Source organism: Rousettus aegyptiacus, unplaced genomic scaffold (assembly GCF_014176215.1).
Source record: "Rousettus aegyptiacus isolate mRouAeg1 unplaced genomic scaffold, mRouAeg1.p scaffold_m13_p_2, whole genome shotgun sequence".
In the NCBI taxonomy this organism is placed as follows: Eukaryota; Metazoa; Chordata; class Mammalia; order Chiroptera; family Pteropodidae; genus Rousettus; species Rousettus aegyptiacus.
In genome coordinates this window covers 52147683-52160995 of record NW_023416295.1, presented here as the reverse complement: position 1 = coordinate 52160995, position 13313 = coordinate 52147683, and the positions used below count along the sequence as shown (strand labels likewise).

General features: G+C 33.3%; 1 protein-coding gene across 4 annotated transcripts in view; it reads left to right on the top strand.

The window, feature by feature from the left end:
• Positions 1-13313, top strand: part of CSRNP3 (cysteine and serine rich nuclear protein 3) — a 169118-nt gene that overhangs the window by 95834 nt on the left and 59971 nt on the right. For all 4 annotated transcript variants that reach the window (XM_016156342.2, XM_016156347.2, XM_016156361.2 and 1 more), the window contains one exon: positions 8-178. In XM_016156342.2, the coding sequence (XP_016011828.1) occupies positions 8-178 (171 nt within the window). The remainder of the gene's footprint in view (positions 1-7; positions 179-13313) is intronic.

Here is a 13313-nt window from a genome sequence, read left to right as displayed (position 1 = left end):
GTTACAGGTACATGTGACAGCGCTGCAGCTATGAGTGGAATTTTAAAGAGGAAGTTTGAAGAAGTTGACGGCTCCTCACCCTGTTCCTCTGTGCGGGAATCAGATGATGAAGTTTCCAGCAGTGAAAGTGCTGACAGTGGGGACAGTGTCAATCCATCCACTTCTAATCATTTTCCCCGTGAGTACAGAAACCATACTTGAAACCGATTGTCTGGTTCTACAGTGAAAATAATTCTATCATCTTGGTCATTTTTAAACCTTCATTACTAGTAACATAGATATTTGTGATTGATCTTAAAAAAAATCAAGATTAAGTAAAAATGAGATACGTTGGAGGTATCAGTGGATTCCTTTATTTAAATAGCTTTTGGTAGTGGATTATTTGGTTGTATTAAGCAACTAATTCAGTGAAAAAGTGACATTTTATTGTTATTATTTTTTGAAAAAAGCATCCTATTCTGGGAGTAGATGGGAAAAGACAAGTACAGGCACAAAATAATTTATCCTTTCATAGCTGAAATGTATTTGAGAGTCGAAGGTCTAGGTTAGGATGAGAAAGAGCTTAGCCAGCCATGCATTAAGAGATGAAAAAGCAGCAAAACTCTCCCAAGTGTGTAAGTGTATGCAGTTCATCCCTTTTCCCCCCTCATCCACAAGAATAATTGAAGCCTGCAAAGAAAAAAAAATATATGGTTTCTCTTTAATTCCTTTTTCTGCCACTGTAACATCATCTCTTCCTGTCAGGCAAGGTATTGTGAGGTTTGAAGGAATGATGAGAAAAATTCTTAAGGTAATACAATCTAGAAGCTAAAGGAAACTTACTAGTAATAGCTAGATAATCTTAAATATGTTTCCAACAGGAAAATTTTAATATATCATTATATCATGATAGAAAACTAGTCTTAATTTCTTTTATTTTTCTATTATGTCACTGATTATATTAATATATAATATATATAACATAGAATTTATTTGGGAAATGTGATAACCCAGAAGACCAAAAGAATTAACCATATTTTTCAGAGGTCATAAGGAACTCATTAAGACTATTGAACTTGAAACAAATATACTAAAATCAATAGCATTCCTGTAACTAAGCAAAACTAATAGAAAATATAATGAAAGGGCAATTATAGCTACTACAGCAGAAAAAATATCATAAAATATTTAGGGACAAAGTTATGCGATGTAGGTGATCTACAAATACATACCATAATACATGTATCATGATGATATGAAATGAGCTCATGTTTTTGATTTAAAAGAAGAAATATCTTTCTCAATTTTGTCTTAATAGTAATAATGCTAATAACAATGATATCATCTTAACAGGGTTTTATGAAGATTAACAGAGTAGGCGAGATAATACACATGAAAGAACTTTATAAAATGTCAAATATGAAGCACATGCTATATTAAAAATTACGATCTTAGCTAAGATTTATTGGATACATATAATGCTCTAATAGCTTTATATACATTATCCTGGTCTTTTTTAAAAAAAAAAACAAAAATTATCCCTATTCTTTACAGCAATCCTGTAAGTATACCGCTCCCTCCAGTTTACAGAGAAAATAATTGAGTCTCAGAAGGGTTAAGCATCTTTCCCAAGATCACACCGGAGTTGAGAGTCTGGATGTAGATCACCTACATCACATAACTTATATAGTTGCGTGTGTGTGTGTGTGTGTGTGTGTGTGTGTTTGTATTTTTTTACAGTTTAGTTATCAGTGTCACCCAAAAATGAAAGTTCGAGTCACTAGGAAGAGATCTAGAAGCTTGTATTGCTGGAGGCTAGATGTGCATTCAGTGGAAAGTCAAGAATATCTGAGGGTGAATTAAAATAAAGGGCAGGGGAGGATTATTCTCAGCATACCACTCAGCCTTCTTCATTATATCCAGTCGGGCACTGATAGTTGTCTTGGGTTGTTATTAGTAGAGGCCATCTTTAACCCCACACTTGACAAGGCTTACTTTAGCCATACGAAAGCACTGGCCTCTGCTGTGCTATAGATAGATAGATAGACAGACAGATAGATAGACAGATAGATACAGATAGATAGACAGATATATAGATACCCCTCTCCATAGTCTTCAACTTTTCCATTATCTCTGTCTGCTCCTTAATTATATAATATTGGACATACTTTAAAATAATAATCATTATGAGTTATAAAAGAATGCTTGCATTAGTGAAGACACAGATTATGTTTCTGGATATAACAATATAATAAAGCTATTAAGGCTTTTCACATTAATTTATAAATTTAAGAGATTAATCTTAATAAAATTATCTTACAAGGTGATAGAATGATAAAAATCTATTTGGAAAAATACGCTAATGAAAATAAAGGGGATATTTTTTAAAAGAAGCCATAAATGTTGAAAAGCCATTCCAGATATCAAATCATAGAAGAAACTTACATAATTCAGTGTTTTTAGTATTGACTAGATGTAGGAAAGTATAGAAAATCTCAAAATACTATATACAAGAATTTAACATATATATATATATATATAAATAAAACAATAGAACATTATAGAACAGTGGGAAACAGAAGGAGTATTTAATAAATGATTGTGGTATTAGAGTTTACAAAGTAAGTAATTTAGATACACATCTCAGAACATATGTCAAAAACATTCCAGATGGATTAAATAGATAAATATTTTTTTAAAAAATCAAATCATGGGGGAAGTTGCATATTTGTCAGACATTTGGTAGGATCATTAAATGAGCTTTGAAGCAACAGAAAAATGTCACATTGCAGTATACTTAACAATATAAAAATATTAAACTTATGTACAGAACAAAAAAAACTTACCACAAGGCCCAAAGTAAAACAACCTATAGAGGATAGGTAGCTGTGAATATGGTACAGGGTTATTTTCTAGATAGAGTATAAAAAACACGTATACATTTTTTAGATCAATACTAAGACACAACCTCAAGGATAATCCACATTATGGAAAATATGATGAGCAAATATTTTTAAGTATTTAACAACAATGGTAATAACAATGCAGATTAAAACAATATTCACGAAATTTCATTAGTATAAAATCATGGAAATTTCATCTCCATGAAATTAGTGCTCCTCTCTCTAAAAAGAACGCTAATATCTAAGTGATGGTGAAAATCACAGCACAAATCATCGATACTACATTGCTCTTGATGGTAGTGAAATTTAGAAAGCACTCTAGAAATGTAAGAACCATAAAGGTTCTTGTCTGAAGCGGGAAACAGCGGAAACAAGGGAAAAAATGCATAAATGAAAATGCCGGTGCTTAATGGTAGTACTAAAAAACATGGTTGGGGGTGGGGAAGAAGAAGGTTACATGTCTAAGAGTGAGGAAATGATCCACAAATTTATGGTAATTTATACAATCAATTTTCCTGAAAGTTATGAAGACTTTATGGCAATGTGTAAATGCTTAAGAGATAATGTTAAGAAAAGCAGAACATTAAGTTTTACCTATAATGTTAGGGAAAGTCTCTGTATGTGTAGGACGAGGAATGGTAAGATGCCCTAAAAACTGAAAGCTATTTGATTCGTTGAAGTATTAGAATGATGGATGAATTTTCATATTAATTTTTATTTCTGTTAATATTTTAGGTATCCCACAACAACTAAGTTTTAAATTTTAACTAAAATAACTTTAGTTTAGATTGTGTGTATGTATGCAAACAGCAAATTGAAATGGCATGATCAGCTAAATCATAAAGACTTAGCTAGCTCATAAAGACTTTTTCAAGTTGTGTCCAATAGATATTATTTTTTTCCTATTGAATAAAATAGAAATGTTTTATGATGTACAAGAAGTTATTGAAATGTTTTAGCTCATTTGTTATCAGTGGTAATTGGCAATGGTTAGTTTACTAAATTGCTGATTTAACTTTGTATTGAATGAAATCTGGCAGATTCATGATTTTTAAGGATAATTATATGATTGACTTAATAAAAAGTGCTCTTTTTATTTAATAGTCTGCTTAGTTCACCATATTCAAATTATGGAGAGGAAGGAAAAGTGGGAGAGGAAAAAACAAAGAATCAGAAGACAAAAATCCACCTAGAATGATTACTAAATAAAAGATCTGAGTGTGTTAACCAATGTGAGAAGAGTAAAGTGGTTTCTTGTTTCTAGAAATGTATTTCAAATTATTTTCCAGTCTAAAAATTAATGCAAAAAAATTTAGGAAATGTTTTATTTATTTTTTCATCTAGGTTAAAATATGTACTTTTCTGCAGTGGTCTTATGTGCATGTGAATCTATGGACATAAACTTTTGGAAATAGTATTGATAAATTTTATTTAATACATTTTTCTACTTTTAAAATGAAAAAAAAAAAACCTTTCTTAGAGTAAAAAAGGATTTTTGATGACTATCAAATTTGTGTAGCATTAGAAAACCAAATTTAATTTTATGTTAAAAATTTTAAAAATATGGTTATTTAAATCTTATGTAGCTCATTTTTCAAATTTAAAATAGCTCATATATTTAGTGCTTTATAAGCACCAACATATTCCATAACATAACATTTTGTTATCATTACAAGTATAGATAGGAATTAATAAGATTGTTTGGTACATGTCAGTAGCTGTGGTAATAGAATTCCATGCTATCCTAAGCTTTCTACGAAGATATTCAATATATAACACATCAAATTATGGTAATAAAAGTTTCAAAATATAAGTCGGTAAAGACGTATACCTTTTTCCTTGGACTTCTGAGTCTTGCTAGGTGACTAGCATACTTAATAGTGACCAACCAAGGTCATAGCTCGTATTTCTCTTGAGATAGAAGTAGCTTGATTCTGTATTACTGAGGAACACTTTGTTCATCAACTACTCCCTGTGGCCCTACAGCCAATCTGCCGGTACCTGAGCGCTGTCAAAAGGAGAGCTACGGAGAAGCTAGAGAGGACTGTTTTTTTTTTTTTTTTTCTGTCCTCTCAAGGTTCTTGGCACTTCACATGAATAATAAAAAGCTGTGTAATGAAATATCCTCCCAAAAGGAAAGCATTATTTTTCCTGAATAATGTTTCTACTAATAAATGTATAGTATTTAGGAAGTGAAAATATCAAGAGGTAAAAGGATAGATATTCTAAATTGCACATGAAAGCAAGGAGTGATGTCTTATATAGGGATAAAATTTTCTAATTTATGAAACAGTTTCACATTCTTGAGTCCATTTGGTATCCAAAAATTGTCGTGTATTAGGAACCATTATCGTATCCATTTTATAAAAGATATTAACATTCAGATGAATTCTTAATATAGCCAAGAGCTGAGATTATAACCTATGTTTTCCTTCCTCTCTCCCTCTTTTTCTTACTTCCCCCTCTTTTCCTCTGAATATGCAGGGCATAAAGACCCCCCCATATTCACATTATGGAGCACCCAAGTCAGAGTCTTCCACTAATGTTTTTTCCTTCCCACTGACTGCACATTTCCTAATGGATTTGGAAGTAAATAATCAATAGAAAACACATTTTGACTGAAACATTACTGTACTGGAAATATGACTGAAATATATCTATTCCCTACCAAGTGGTTAAGATGCCTTGAAGATTTTAATTCAGTTTTGACATAGATATACTACATCAAATATAGGATATATATACAGGATACGTTATATACAGGATAACATAAGCTCCGTTCTAGGTGCTTTCAAACAGGTCAAATGATAAACTACAAGTAGTAAATACAAGTTGGAGATACAGCTACAGATCATATTTACACAGCATTATGGTATTAATTTGATAATTTACTATAGCAAAGACAAATGTAGCAATCTACCCTTGAATCAGTGATTTTTTTGAACAATAGAGGGGAGTGTCAGGCAGAAACTGAACAGAGTTTTTATTTTTAAGAAAAAGTCTTTCAGTAGAACTACATGACACTCAAAAGCTCCTTGCTACTCTGTGATAATATGATTCTAACAAGGATTCAGATAACATCTTAAGTTAGAGCTGAATCCAAGTAGGAAAAATAAACAAGGTCAAAGTAGCAAAGCTGCTAATAAATTAAGAGGTTCCTAGGCTCTCTACATACCCTTATATTGGAAAGGAACCAATTAACCAGCCAGGCCTTGTCAGATCAGACATAGAACCAGCTGCAGATCTGCTATACTAAGTCATGTGTCTAAACACCAGACATGGACCAGTTGAACCATTAGGTGTTCAGTTTAGTTTGCTAGAGATTAGAGAGTTAAGTAGTTGGAATAATTATGAGGGAAAGAAGATAAATATGAGCTAGTGGTCCTTTCAGAAAATATTCGTATGAATGTACTCTAAAGCCCGTTGACAAAGGAATTGTTTCAGATCATTTCATCTGAGAGCTCCAATGAATCAGAAAGTTAACCATTGCTAGCTACTTCTTTGACCTTACTTAAACCATCATCTTTCTACCTCACAATCTCTGTGAAGTTCTATACTTACTATAAGGTTTACATCAAATATTTCTTTCTCTATGAAAAATTTACCAAGCCTCTCATTCTACTCATACTCTTTGTCATCTCTTGGTATTTCACCAACATTCAAAAACTTTGGCAATGATTTTTTATCTCCTTTTTATCTCAGTATTCTCCATCAAATGATTTCAGTAGCCCTGTGTATGATGGCTCATTGAACCTTTAGTCTCATATTTCCTTGACTACCTCTATCTATTCTATTCATGATCTGTACCTCCACTTGACTTAGCAGCTTATTTCCATAGCTTCATCCAGATTATTTTCATGAACTAGAATAGCTCTACAACTCCTCCAAAATATCAAATTTTATTATTCCAAACTCAGACCACACCCCTTTTCCTTCCACTTTCTACCCCCACCCACTTTTTTACCTCATCTTCTTGTTTCCCCCAGCATATCACCACCCTTCACCATTTTCTCTATTATTTCAGTCTTTTTTTTTGTTTAATTTGAAGGCCAGAACTGTTGATCATTTTCCTCCCAAATCCTTCACTCTATATTTCCTTTTTATTCAAAATACCTGAAAACTTTAAGAAGTTTTGGAGAAAATGACAAAACTGTATTTTCAAACTCAGTTGCTCATTATTGCCACATAACCATCCTACTAGGTACCCACGGTCTGTTCTCTCTTCCATTTTAAAGTACTGAGCATTTATCAGACTCCTCAAGCCACTCTAGCTCCTACCTCATACACAGCACATTTCCTTGCATTCTTATCATCATGAACCCTGCCATCGGATTTGTCCTTCTCTACATGTCCTTACCTTCTACCTTTAAACAAGGCACTCAGAATGAGTTTTGAAGGGGTCAGTGTAAGTTCATCAAAGGCAGAAACTAGGTCATTGTATCCGTAGCATCTAGTAAGCACTTAATAAATATTTGTATAAGTGGGTGAATGACTGGACACTTATTAAGCATTTACTATTTACCTTTTATCATACTAGTACTAGAAGCTGGGAAAATAAAATTGAGATATGATCCAGTTTCTGTAGAAACTCTCAATCTAACAGCACTTTAGCATTTCTCTAAAACTTAAGTGTATTCTGTTTTACATTGTTATTTGCACATATACCTTATCTTTTTAAAAGATTTATAGAGCTTAAGCATGTGTTCTTCTCAGAACTTAGACTGGTGCTGGTTCCATTACTCTTAACTACTTGTAAATAACATGTAACTATGTAAAGAGTTTTTTTTTGTTGTTTTTTTTTTTAGTACAACTAAATCATATAAGGGAAAAAATGCATTTATTGTAGGACTTCATAATGGCATGAATATTAGTGGAAATAAATACCAATTTACAAGCTAACTCTGTTATTTATGGTTGTGATATTTCAGGATTCTGATTTAGCAGTTATTATATCCGAATACATGTAGTGGTGAACTGTGTTTTAAATAGAGCTCCACTGTAATTATGTATTCCTAACATATACCTTTCAGGTTTCACTTGTTTATATATAGCTTTCCCAGGCACAAACATCACTGTTTAATTGGTCGCTGTGCAACTATTTATGCAGTAGCTGTATAGCACACTTGAGGGAATCCAAGTCGTTTTCACCTTCACCATCCTTTGAATCAGCTAGGAAAAAGGCATTACCAAATCAGATCACTAACATTAGATCAGTACAGTTCATTTAGTTGTTATTTGGTTTGGTTTAGGTTCAGGATCAGGACCTCAAATTTAACCTTAATAAATGAGAACTTATTAGATTTAGCTCTTTATTTCAGCCCGCTGAGATATTTTTTAAAAATTATTTTTGCCTTCTTACTTGCTCTTTCTTCCACAGTCATGTGTTATATAAACATGTCTCAAGTCTCTCCACTTCTTTCCTTTTTTGTTGTGCCACCCAAGTACATAACGTACATCTCTTTCCTGGATTGATGCAGGAGCCGTTCGTTCATCTGTTCTCTCTGCTTCTTTTCTCCAGGGTCTCAGCCTCTTGTCCGTGCAGAAGTGTATCGTAACACATCACTTTCCTATTTAAATCCTTAAGTTACTTTCGGTTGTATTTGAAACCATGACCTCCAGAACCCCATACAGCCCCATACGATTAAGCCTCTACTCTCCTACATTCCCTCCATCTCCAAACTGCAGCCACACTGACCTTAACCCAATTCTTTGAACGTAACAAACCTTTCTTGCCCTAAGATCTTGCCTGGAATGGTCTTTTCTCATGACTATTAAGTATGGGCGGTTAGTGCATATTGTGGCTGGAGGTTTGAAATACGTTATAATTTTTCACAAGTTTTATAAACTTTCATTTGAAATGAAAGTCTATGTGTAACCTCACTATCCCCATCCCATTATTTTCTTTCCCTTCATAGTACATACCACAATTTGTAACTATTTTATAGTATATTTGTTCATTTTTGTGTATCTAGTTTATTTACCACCATATTCTTCATAGGGAATGGCAGAAGATGCCTGTAGCATGTTAAAACTTCGAGGTCAAATTTGGTCATTAAGTAGAACTAATTTAATATATTCATTTAGAGTCTTCATCTTATTCACAATAGTAGCCAAGTGACATTGTCAAATGTTTTCCTTAAATCCTTTCACACAAATTCATTACCTACATCCTAAAATATAGAGAGCTGTATCTTCCTCAGTATTAGGCTCTAAGCCGTTGCACAGTGACATTTAGAAAATCATTGGAAATTGCTTCTCGTGCTTATCAAATACAGTATATGGTAAGTCCCACATAACCTTTTTTTTTTTATTCCCTGAGGTGTTAAAATAGAATATTGTTTCTTTAGTTGATTGTCAGCAAACTAGTTGCCTGTGTTTGGGAGTCATTGTGAAGAAATAACATGTAGGTTCGCTATGATTTTTCTTCCCCTAGTGCATCTGCTGAATTTGTGAGAATGGGACTTTAATACAAATTCCTTCAGTTTGTTATAATTGAAAAAGCCACAGTCAAGAAGCCAGAAGATTCTGTATCTAGTTTTAGTTCTGTTACAAGTAGCTCTGATCGTGGTTAAATCCTTTAACTTGTTTCTTCATTTAGAAAATGTGAGAGTAGAGTGATTTCCGAGGTATTATAATTTGCATAAGATTCAGGTACTCTTTCTTCCCTCCAAATATAATATGCCTCTGATATAGTTTTTTTTTTTTTTTTGCTTAAGTTATTTACGGTATCATATTTGATGACATCTTTGTGTTTTCAGTGTTCATGCTTATGTATTATTAGCGTACCTATATATAAAGTCCAATAGAATATTTCATTTAGCACTTTTAGCTTGTAGATTCAACAACAAAAAAATAGAAAGAAAATCACGTGAATTATTTTAATTAATTTCGTTTTGAGATGTCTTGATTAACCAGTTAATGCACCCAAAGTATAGTACATAAGAACTGTAAAAAAAAAAAAAAAGAGTTTAATAAGTAAGACAGAGTAAAAATAAGTAATGATTGAAATAAGGAGTTGTGTATGTTGGTCTGTTGACAGTGAAATACTGGATAAATAAATAGAACATTCATTTAACTAATGATTTTTTAACATTATTTTCAAAGCTGTCTTTAGCTGAAATGTGTAAGTGAGAAGTGAGCACTCTGAAACATCTCATTACCTCAAAGGAATATTCTAACCGAAAATTCCAAAGGAAAGTCACAAAAGCATGAAGAATTAGAAAGAATGATTTATCTGAAACAGTTTTAAAATGCAGTCATTTGATATTATGAAATATTTTTTATAAAACAAAATATCTGCATTTGTCTCATTTATGTGCTAATTGTATTTTAATAATTTGTGCAGTCAGCCCTATTTCATAGCAGAATGTACAAGCATTTAGGGAATACATTTTAAGAGGCTTCTCTGTCCTAAAATATCTTCTGCCTCATGATTGAAATTCTTACCATTAATGTAATCCCTTTGGGATGATTTCTTTGGGGCGACTATTAAATTCCACATGAAGACAGCCTATCTAGTTCTCTCTAGTAAAAAATGTAATGTCTAGACTTAAATTGTCTATTTACTCAATTCTCATCAAAAATTGTCAACTCAGAGGCAAGTAATATAATATCTTTGATATTTTGGCTTCCTCATCTATAAACACATTAAAAAATAGTACCTACATTATGTTTGATGGTGTCTTAAAAGAATGAATACAGGCAGAATGTTTTATATTTACTTGATATTTAGTAAATGCCCCAAAAGTGTTAGCTATGATGGCGATGATGTTTCTAATGAAGGACAGCACAATTTTTACTAATAGTTACTCTGGAAATCTACCTATATAGAGAGTAGGTCTGTCTTGGTAGAGTGGAAGAGAAGCATGGGAAAGCTCTAGATTAGGGATACAAATTCAAATACCTTCGGATCAAGGCACTCATCACTGCAAGAAAGCCACCAGAAGCCATGCTGGATCTAGAATATACCTTCCCAAAAGGTTTTATATTTAATAGTAATAGTAATAATAATAATAATACTAATAATAAACATATCTAATTTAATGAAATTCTTCTTGAGTCTCTATTCAGTTTACCAAATACCTGTTTGCTACTCCTGGTCTAGATGGTAGAACATCATTCAGGGGATATTATGAAATTGTCACAATCACTATGCAAGTATACTCTCCATTCTTGCTGGAATCAGTCCTAAAAAATCATAAGGGTTAAGAATGATAATTATAGCAGTAATAACTGGCATTTATTGATCTTTCATTAAATATTCAATGCTAGGGACTGCACTTAACATTTTATGCTCAGTCTATGAAGCATCTGATGCTGATGTTAAGTAGCTGCCCAGAATCATAAAGCTTAATAAGCAGCGGGACCAGCTTTTGATCTTGATGTCAGTCTGACTCTGAATCCTGTATTTTTATACAATTGTGTAGTTTCCCATAATTATTGTTGAAAACAGTGTTATCAATCTTTCTCATTCTAGTATCGCTCTTCAGACCTGAAAACATCTCCTAACTGTTGGCTTCCAATTCACAAAATATATTAAAGTCTACTGCTAATTAATAAAAAAGCACATAGATTGCATTTAAAATGAGAGAAGCTCAATAAATATTAAATGGATTGGTTTCAAAGTGAAAATAAGCTGTGTTTGCTTACTAACTATCATGAATTCCGTTTTTTATATTGGCATCATAAACTTGTATTTAAATGAAATGGCTGATAGAACTTTGTCCTCTTAAGTTTTTTTCTGAAGCTGAACTACTTAGTCTTTTTCTGAGTGACATTTTCTTTTCAGAGTCAAAGGAGCAGGGAAGAAGAGGAGGTAGGACCGGGTGTTGTGGCACCTCTCAGCTAGGCCTACTTCCCTGCAGGAAGTGCTACAGAGCTATAGAGAGAGGGGATGGCTTGGCAGCTGCCTCCCCTATGATTGACCACATCAGGCTTTAAAAATATCTATAGGCTCATTAGCATCAACCATTTACAAAGCTCTCTTGCAGACCATCTTAATGGAAACATTTGAGAGCTTTTATGAGTGCACTCCAAGATAAGATTTATGGGAAATAGTCACAGCAAGTGTTTGATGTCTTTTGGACTTATTCTGAACTCTTAATACCATTAGAACATCAACAAAGTGTGACTTTCATGTAAATACCAGGACAGAGAAATAAATGTTGACACAAGTATTTCTGGATTTTCTATAACATTTATCAAGGACAATTTGCTAGAAGAAATGGATAGTAACTTGAAGCTTGAAAGTCAAACAGAGGGAGGGAAGTGGGGAGGAAGAAAGATGATAATGAAGTCGATTGGACTGAAATTGTATACTTATATACTCAGAATGTGCAATTAGGAAAGGAAAAAGGGTAGCAAGCAGGAAAAGCATTGCAGGGTGCAGGCCTGTGCTTGGCTCAGGCACACAGCACAGAAAGCAAGCGAGTGATAATAAGAATATGTGTTATGAAACCAATTGCTACTGTTTCAGTTAGCATTTCCCGAAGTTTCCAGTTAAAAGATAGAATCTATTGCAACCTAATAAGAAGGGTAATTTTCTTTTCAAATGGTAAAAGAAATGTGAGATTTTACAAAATGAAGTTTACTACTACTGTTTCCATGCATTGCCACACTTAATTCTCAAGTAATACCAATCCTAGAAATGGTATTACTTTTAACCTTAATTTTACAGGTGATGAAACGATTTCTGAGGTTAGTGACTTTTCCAGCGTCCTGTAGATGGCAGACCCAGGTTCAGACCCTTTAATATGCAGTTCTTAATCTAGGCTTGACTTTAATACTTGCAGAAATGTATGTGGGTGTGATTTAATTTTCTAAATGATAATGGTATGTGCGGTCCTTGCCTCTCTCAGGATAGAAATCAGGGGAGTGGGCAAAATAGTTTTTAAGAGAGGAAGATTTATTAAAATAAAAGCTTGATGCACCAAGAGAACACACTCTAGAGGAGAATGGAGGTAGCTCCCGGAAATTTACAGGTATAGTACTTTTGTGGGCTCTTGGAGTTAGTTAGGGGCCACCCCTTTCTCTTTTCTCACCCACCCCAAAGTGTGCTGAGACAGATCTTTCTCTGCTCCTGCACAATATACGTGTTATAACACCTACATGGTATTTCATGTATGGCTTGTCTCATTAGCATCTTAAACCTACACCTAGAGATGTGTTTTTTACTACAAAAATGAGGAAAAGTTAATCATAGGACTAATGCGCAGGCGCGACTTTAGGGACTTCACCTGCGCTGGCTCCTCGCTCTCCTGCAGTTATGGTTCTATTCACTCGTTATTCCTTATTGTTCGAGGGATGTGACTCAGGCTTGTTCTCCCCAGCTGCAGATCCCGGCTACATGACTACGAACTACATAAGGATAGAACAAAATCATTGTCAAATGCTTTAATTGAAAAATTTGTACAGCTTTTATTTGTTGCTGAA